The sequence below is a fragment of the Pediculus humanus genome, genomic scaffold, assembly GCF_000006295.1.
Source record: "Pediculus humanus corporis 1103172108208 genomic scaffold, whole genome shotgun sequence".
NCBI classification, from domain to species: domain Eukaryota; kingdom Metazoa; phylum Arthropoda; class Insecta; order Psocodea; family Pediculidae; genus Pediculus; species Pediculus humanus.
Window position 1 is genome coordinate 1 of NW_002987778.1, and position 9165 is coordinate 9165.

The following is a 9165-nucleotide window of genomic DNA, read 5'->3' on the forward strand; positions in this document are numbered from 1 at the left end:
TAATAATAATAATAATAATAATAAATAAATAACAAAGTTTTCAAATCAACAAATAAAATAAAAACAAAACAAAAATATTTGAAAAAATTAAATAGAACGTTGAACCGTTTTTTTTTTTTGTTTCCAATTCAATTTATTATTATTATTATTGTCACTCTTAAACACGACAAGGTTCTTATTTGTCGGGGTTTTTAAGCATTTATTCCAGGTTTCTCCCCTTTCGGATTCCTTAGGGATAAATGCTCGAATTTTGTTTGTTCTAAAATTTTCCGAAGAATGTGGGCCGTCCCACATAGTGCGATTTCCTGGATGGTTTTTCCTCCTTTTAAATTCTTCAAAATCTTCTTTAAATTTCCTTTTATTGAATGTGTTAGTGGCATCATGGCTCCCAGTTCTGCTGCTTCCACGATGATCGGAATCGTTTCTGATTTCACGTCTTCCCACATCCTGGCTATTTCAATATCCAAATTTCAATATTTTAGCATTTTGTCTGCTTCTTTGACTGTGTTATTATTATTATTATTATTATTATTATTATTATTATTATTATTATTATTATTATTATTATTTATTAAATTAAAAAAAATACAATAGATGTATTACAATTCATTTTCAAGTGTTACAGTAAATAAATAATAAAGTTATTAAAATATTAATTTTCTATTGTATATCATCCAACGATTATAAATGGCGTTAACAAATTCTTTTTTTTGGGGGGGGGAAGCGGGGGTGGGGTATAATAATTAAAAAAAGTTATTGACAAAGCAGAATAAAAACCAAACAATATAATAAAATGTGTTAATAATAAACAATAAAATAAAAAAAATTTTTTTTTTTTGTAAGGCATCAATTTTATTAGATTTTTTTTAGGATTTTATTAAAATAAAAAAAAAAAAAAAAAATTTACAACAGATTTTTTTTGTTAAAAAAATTTTATTCACTATATAAATGTAAATACATGTTTTTTTAAAATTTAAAATGAGATCATTTACATAATAATAATAATAATAGTAATACATAATAAATAAAAAACAGCCTTTTTATATTCGAAATTAAAAAAAATGAAAAAAAATAATAATAATAATACAATAATTATTACTTTTAGTATTGATATGCATTTTATTTTTTTTTTTATTTATTTCTTAAAAAAAAAAAAAAAGAAAAAAACATCCTTTACAAAGTATTGAAAAGAAAAACAAAACAAAACGTAAAATAAAAAATTAATAATAATTCTAATTGAATTAATTAATATTAAAGTCAAAATCAAAAATAATAATAATAATAATATTAATACTTTAAATTTATTTGAACTTTTTTTGTTACTAAATCACAACCTTAAAAATATGTGCTTATTCAATTTCGAATAAACTTATATAAAATAATAATAATAATAATATAATTATAATTAACTAATTTAAAAGAAAAAAGAAAAAAGGAAATACTTTTCACAAAAAAAAATAATAATAATAATAAATGTGAGTTTCCCCGAAAAAAAAAAAAAAAAAAATTATTATTAAAAAATTCAAAATAAACTTTTCTTTTTTTTTTTTTTTAAATTAATTTTGGAAGACTTTGTTGTTTAAAAAAAAATTGAAAATTTATAAAAAAAATTATTATTATTATTATTATTATTATTTTGGAATTGAACACAATTTTAATCATAAGAGATTAATATCTTGTGATTAAATAATAATGGTTATAAATTTTTGCTATAAAAATCTGTGATGTTTCTCTTATTTTAACTTAAAGCAAAATATTTTAAATTAAAAGTAAAAAAAATTTCCAACATAAATTAAATTATAAACAAACAAACAAACAAACAAAAATAATAATAATAATAATAATAATAAAATAATATTATTATACCTTCACAAAAAATAATTAACTAATTTAAATTCTTTTTTTTTTTTAATGTTTTTTTTTAAACAACAAATTATTTAAAAAAAAAAAAAAAGAAAATAATAATAATTTTTTTTTGTATATCGAACGAAATTGTTTAAACAAAAAATTTTTCTTGCGTTCTTTTTTTTGTTTTTTGTTTGTTTTTTTGTTTTTGTATTCATTTGAATTTCAAATTTAGGTAAGTACTTGTATTTTTTTTTTCAAAGCATTGAATTATTTTGAACTTTATTTTGAGTATTTATTTTAATGCGCGCGTTTTTTTTTTTTTTTAAATCTAATAAATTAAAACAACGCAACAAAGGTATTTAATAAAAAAAAAAAAAAATTTATAAAATGACTAGTCCGATACTTAAATAATTTCTAAAAAAAAAAAAATATTGTCAGAAAAACTAAAAAAAAAAAAAAAATTGTTGACTTATTCAAAATGAAAGGGTTAATTCGTAAATTTTGCTATTGACCGACGAATCCAATGTAAAATAATAATAATAATAATAATAATAATAATAATTTGAGTATATTCAACATTGAGTATATACCACAAACTCTTCTAATTCAGGTTGTTTTCGAGGTTTCAATTCTTTACTTTTTCTACTAGTTGATGATGAACACTGCAAATGAACGATGGGTTTATCAAAAATGATAATGGAAACATCAAATAATAATAATGATAAAATTCTTTTAATTCCTACCCTTTCGAAAAGTACAAGTAACTGTGAGTGTGGAGTGTGCGGTGCTAAATCAATAGGTATGATTCTAACAGGTACAAATGGCAATCCTGTAAAATTGTACGTTCCTCGTTCCAAAGGAGAAGCGCAAAAATCTAAAAATAGTCTTACCGGGCTTTTGTGATTATTACATACATATACAAATCTTTTTACAGAAGGCGACATTCTAACTTGATCTACTACTTTAAATGCTGAAAATATTTAAAAAAATTATTATTAACCTAGACCTACCATCATTTTCTTATTAACCTAACCAAACATTTTTAAATTGTTAGCTTTTTCAATAATACCTAAATTGGTTAGTGTACTGCGTTTATGTGCGCCTAATTTAGGTGGATCCAATATGCAAACAATTTCTTTATTTCTACCTTCTAGAGTTTTAAGGAGATCACCTAATTGCTCTTCTGCTATACCATGAAGAAATGAAAAATTTGTTATGTTATTCATTTGAGCAGTTAATACACCATCCGCTATATGTTGTTCTAACATTTCAATCGCATATACCTCTTTACATTTCTAAAAATTTAAAATAATAACAAAATTACCTAAACACATAATTTTGGAAAATTAACAAATAATATGATACCTTAGCTAATGTGAGACCGATGGCACCTATTCCAGCACATATATCGATAATTGTTACATTTGGACCAGGTTGAACGAGATCAGATATTGCTTGATAAAACGTTTGAGCTGAACAAGCATTTGTTAAAAAATGTGTAAAAGGCCCTATATGAAAATTTGTTCCCATCACAGGTTCGATTAAACGCTGCATTCCACCTAATAATTCTAATGCAGAAGGTACTTGATCAGTTTGCCTGATATAATAAAAAAAATTTTTTTTTTGAATACGTTTTAAAGTTAGTATTAAAAACTGACAAAAATTAGGCGAGTTTATAAAATACCCTTCAATATGAGGATGGTAATATAATGATTGAACGTTGGCAACTCTCCCATCACCATTAAAAAAAAAATTTGATAAATCTGATTTAACATATTGAAGTTGTTGAAGAGTTAAATTTTTAGAATTCATATCAATTAATAACATAACTTCACCAGCCATAGAAACTCGTACGATCAAGTGATGCCAAAAACCTGATTTTGTTTCGACTACATAAGGAGGTAGAGGAGACTGTTTGATATAGTCTTCAAAAAGCTAAAACAAAATTTAATTTTAGTTTAAATTGTTTCTGACCTTATTGTGAATGATCACAGAAAATTGTAAAATAGTTTGATACCTTAACTACTAATTTCATTTGATGAGGCAACTGAATCATTCTATCACCAGGGCACACACTCAAAACACCAGATTTAGCACATTTAAAGCCTACAACTCTTTCATTTGACACTTCATCAAATCCTACTCTAAATTCACATTTGGCTTTGTATCCATTCGGATTGCAAGTTCTAACCATAGGATCTACTTTACACAAAAAACCTTTGTTTTCTTCTTTTTGTCTTTGAATCCATCCGTCAAGATTTGGATTCCTCGTTAAAATTAAATTACATAATTTGGCAATATATTTCCTAGCGGTTTGAGTTTTTTGTTTTATCTTTAAAAATAATATATATATATATTTAAGAGTAATTAATTTGAAATTCCAAGATTAAAGGATTATCATAATAAAAATTAATTAAATAAAACTAAAAATATTTTTAATTTTGGGGAAAAACTTGAAAAATTAAAAATGTAAACATTACTTGTTCTTCGTAGGGAATTTTCCACAATGGTATTGTGGTATATAAAACTTGATCTTCCAAAGACAACGAATTATTTTTAATTTTTCCATTATAATCCCTTTTCATTCCTTGCATGCTTTAAACCGATATTAATGCTTTAATGTAAATACAGAATAATATCAATTATCGGCGTCTTATTTCTTAAATATACCTGATCTTCGACATCCATGCAATGTCCCTAAATTATCGATTTTGTACCAACCTAAAAACTGCCAACATTAAATAGATAAAACCCTAAAATGTTATTGAAATTTAATAAAAAAATTTATGATTATGATGATATGAAATTTCCTTATTTAAATTCTGTTGCACACAATTTTTCATTATTAAAACGTTCTAATTATTAATGATGAAATTTATTTATGGGATGATTGGTAATAAAATGGTAGGGTGAAAATAATTTACAAAAATTTAAACGGTTAAGTCTATTATAATACTGATGATACATTTTTATAAAAATGGTTTTTACAGGTTAAAGTACATGCTACTGAAGTATACTAAAAAACGCACTTATAAATAACTATAAAACGTATTAAATATTTAATTTAAAGGATGAAAATTAGTCAATATCAAAACAGTTTTATAAGTTATTATTACAAAATAAGTTATTAGAATTAATTTAGTTTATACCTTTTTTTTTTTTAAAGATAATTAATTAATTAATAGCATTAATATTTACAAATTTCAAAATGCATTTTTTATAATGCAAATATTTTGTACTGTGTATTTTTTTTTTTTTTTTTTTTTTTTTTTGATTAAACGTTTAAAACGCTGTCCCTTTTATTGGAATCTATTTGTAATTTTTCTTGCATTTGTTTTAACATATCTTGCATTCTTCTTATTTCTTCATCTTTTTCTAATAGCAAACGATCCGTATCTGATAATCCTTCCATTTGAGCAATTGAATCTCTTTTCAATTTACTATTTAAAAAAAAAAAAAAATAAAAATTTTATTTACTCTATGGTTATTATTTAAAATTGGGAAAATTTTTTCTAAATAATTTAAACGTATTATACCTCCTTTCTCTTATTGCTTCTTTGGAAATTTGTGAAATGCACTGAGCCCGAAAATTTTCATAATGAACGTCTTGTGTGATGTCTTTGAGGTCATGCATGTGTGTGCAAATGAGCATATTTCTTAGTTTTATAAAATCGCTATGTTTAGGATTTTCAACTGAAACATTTATTAAAATCATAGAGTAAATAAACGCTGGGATTAAACAATGAGAAACTAAAACTCAATCGCATACCTTCAACAATACCCCAGGGATATTGTCGACCTCGAACTTGTTTTCCATTTATTTCTAATAAAACATTACTTCCAATAACAGCAAAAGGTACGCTCGCTTTGAGTTCTCTATCTTGTTCTTTAAACTCTTCATCTTCATCGCTGTCGCAATCTGGAAACTGATATATCTGTATTTGATTTTCTTCTATATCGGCCATTATTCGTTCTTTCAGTCTTTTAACTTCCGAAGCCGTTAGGGTATCTGCTTTGGCAATCACCGGTACAATATTTACTTTCCGATGCAACCGTCTCATAAATTCTAAATCTAATTGCCTTAATCTGTAAATAAATATAAATTTGCAATTTATATTTATTTATTTTTTTATTGAAGGTTTGTTTTAAATTCGAGTGAAAACCGTTACGCCTCGTTGAATGCATATATAAATGCTAATAGCTTTGCCCTCTCGTAATTAAACCCTTAAGAAGTAATTTTATATAAAATTATTACCCATGACCGTATGGAGGTACAAAATAAACGCAACAGTGAACTCTATTATCTTGAATATTTTTACGGTTTAAACCACTTTCGTCTTGAAAATATTGGCGCATTTGTTCATCGATATAAGCACAACAAGATCTCCAACTTTCCTCTCCATTGATGGCATCCCCATATCCAGGTGTATCAACAATTGTCAAACGTAATTTAACACCTCTTTCTTCGATGTCCATTGATTTTTTTTCAATCGTCGTAGTTTTTTCCACTCGATCTTTAATAAAAAAAAAAAAATTAATAGTTAAATATTTTTATCGTTCGTGGGGGGGGGGTGGGAAGGGGAGGGGGGGGAGAGAAACGCCCAAATTTATTTAAAAACATACCGCTGACATCTGGAATTTTTCTATCCTTGTATAAATCACTTAGAAACAAACTGTTAACCAAAGTTGATTTTCCAAGTCCTGATTCTCCGACAACCATCAAAGTGAAATCAAATCCTTTTTTTACCGATTTCCTATGTATTTGCTCGGGTAGTGTAGCAAATCCAATGTAGTCCCGATCTACCTGAAACATTTCGTCTTAAGTAATTTCATACAAATTACAAAACGAAGGAAAAACGTTCCTGTGCGGAAAACGTTTGATAATGAAAATTTATTTTTGAAACAAACACATACACAAATTACTGTGTAAATTTAAATTTAAATTTAAATTTAAAAAAAAAAAAAAATCAAAATTATATTTGTACAAGCTTATTTTACACTCCAACATTTTTAAATATTATTTTACTTGAAAAAAAAGAAATTTTTTTCTTATCAAATATTATTTTAGTGATAATAGTAATTTCAAACTGTAAGCAGTTAAGGTAAACGCCCAACGGGGGGGGGAAATGTCGTTAAATCAAAATTAATTTTGAAAAAAAATTATAAAGGCGGACCCATGAGTTAACCCTTTCAATTTAACTTATGTAATACCCTTTTTTTAATAATTGTCTTTGACTATATTAATTCAAATTAATTTGTTTAATAATTAATTAAATTAATTGTTATTGAAAATTTTTGTAAGTTTAAAAAATAAAATTTTGATTAATGAAATCTACTTACTTCTCCAGGAGCATCTGGATCGGTTCGTTTTGTTTGTATTGCCGCCGATAATTGAAGACTCGCAGGAGGACAAGACAAACAAAAATTTGAATTAGGGAGCAAAGTACCGGGACTTTCGATTTTCATAGGAGAAGTAGGAGAACGGGGGCCGTATTTAGTTACATTGGAACCATAATTACGATTAGTGGGATATTTTATGCAATCGCCTAAATAATTGTTCATCAACGATGAAGACTGCGATGGGGTGGACCTTGAAAATGAATTATTAACCGTCATACTACTAGAATTTAAATTGGAATTAAATGATGGCAAATTAACTCTCATTCCAGAAGCTACGTAACCGGGATAAGGCATGGGCGTAGGGCTCGGGGACCTAGAACGTCTAGCTGGAATAATTGTAGTTTTAATTTTTAAATCGATGTTACTTTTCGAAGATGGTATTGAAGCAGAAGTATTAGTTAAATATTCTAGAAAGTTGGGACTCGACAACGAATGTTGAGACGAAAGAGTAGGATCTTTTTTCAAATCGTAAGATTCACCACAATACGCCATAATTAACGGAAAAAAAAAACAAAATTAAATCACAACAACAATTTTTTTTAACGAAAAAAAAAAAGTTTTCACGTGTAACTAACTTCACTTCCTTTTAACAAATACCACGATATATGGTGGAGAAAAATTACATTTTGATGATGTGACCTTTTCGAAAAAGAAGGAGGCATTTTTATTTTAAAAAAAATTAAACTTTACCTGACATTTTGTATAAAAAGTCGTATCCTAATTACTTTCCATTTATATTAAAATTGAAACCCTTTCAACGCAACCTCCATTAATTCACCTGAAACAATATAAACAACAATTATTTTTTAAAAAATTTATTTTTACTGTGGAAAATAATTTTATCATAACGTAAAAGGATATAAAATAGTAACTTTAAATAAACATTTTTAAAATTATGATTTATTTAATTCCTTTTTTTTTTAAAAATAACTGACGAATTTTTTAAATTTAAACGCGGAAACTAACCTAAAAGACGTTTCGTTTAAAATAAACAAATCTAAATCGTCTCTTGATTTTTTTTTTTTTTTTTAAATTCTTCTCACACAGACACTTGAAACCACAGAAATTATTTATTTCCTGCTTTATCTTTACACAAGCAAAGAATTTTATTAACAAACAAGGAATTGATTGATTGTTTTTTGTTGTTGCAATTTTGCCTACTAAATCATTACCAAATCAAGCAAAAAAAAAAAAATCACAATTATTTGACATTTTCATTAATTGTAACCGTCACACTCCGACCGACGAAATCAAATATTATTTAATTTATTTTTGTAATATTATATAATGAAATGAAATTAATTTAATGAAAAATTATTAATAAAACACACACCCTGTATAAAATTACCCCTTGATCCATAAACACTTTTCTCGTACGCAAGGCGACAGAAATCGATCGATAACGGACGGAACGAACGTTATTCGTCGTCAATTTTCAACGAATTCGAGATTACGATTTTGTCGAACAATGGAAAAAAATTTTTTTTTTTTTTTTTTTTTGGCAACAATTACGTCACGCTCACGATAATCGCAGACACTTCTCTCTTGTTACATCGTGTACTACTGCTACCAACTACTACGTGAAAAACAAGTTTTTTATTTTTTTTTTTTTTATATTAACATAATTTATTTTTCACTTATTATTATTATTTAAAATACGTTAAATTTAAAAGTTTAAAGTCGAATTAATCAAATTTTTATCGGAAGAGAGAGAAAAAAAACAACGACGACTACTTGTAAGTAAATGACTTGTTCCATGTTCTTTTAATTTTTAAAAATTAACGGTTAAAATAATAATAATAATAATAACGCGTACTTAAAAATGAAAGATGTTTTTGGGAGAATATTTTACGAAAACGTTTTTTTATTTAATTAATAAAATCGTTTGAAACTTTTTTCATAAAAATTTTTATTAAT

At 25.5% G+C, this 9165-nt stretch overlaps 2 protein-coding genes across 2 annotated transcripts; both read right to left on the reverse strand.

The window, feature by feature from the left end:
* Nucleotides 1-2420: 2420 nt before the first annotated feature.
* On the reverse strand, nt 2421-4442 carry Phum_PHUM437680 (HpaII tiny fragments locus 9c protein, putative; the record flags this gene model as incomplete). Its single annotated transcript, XM_002429474.1, has 7 exons — nt 2421-2510; nt 2592-2809; nt 2936-3143; nt 3214-3445; nt 3533-3783; nt 3866-4180; nt 4329-4442. The coding sequence occupies 7 exons, from the start codon at nt 4440-4442 to the stop codon at nt 2421-2423; spliced, it is 1428 nt and encodes a 475-aa protein (XP_002429519.1).
* Nucleotides 4443-5122: 680 nt separating this feature from the next.
* Nucleotides 5123-7740, reverse strand: Phum_PHUM437690 (Septin-4, putative; the record flags this gene model as incomplete). Its single annotated transcript, XM_002429475.1, has 6 exons — nt 5123-5288; nt 5385-5541; nt 5618-5934; nt 6104-6362; nt 6472-6652; nt 7189-7740. 6 exons carry the CDS (start codon nt 7738-7740, stop codon nt 5123-5125), a joined length of 1632 nt encoding a protein of 543 aa, XP_002429520.1.
* Between the last annotated feature and the right edge of the window lie 1425 nt (nt 7741-9165).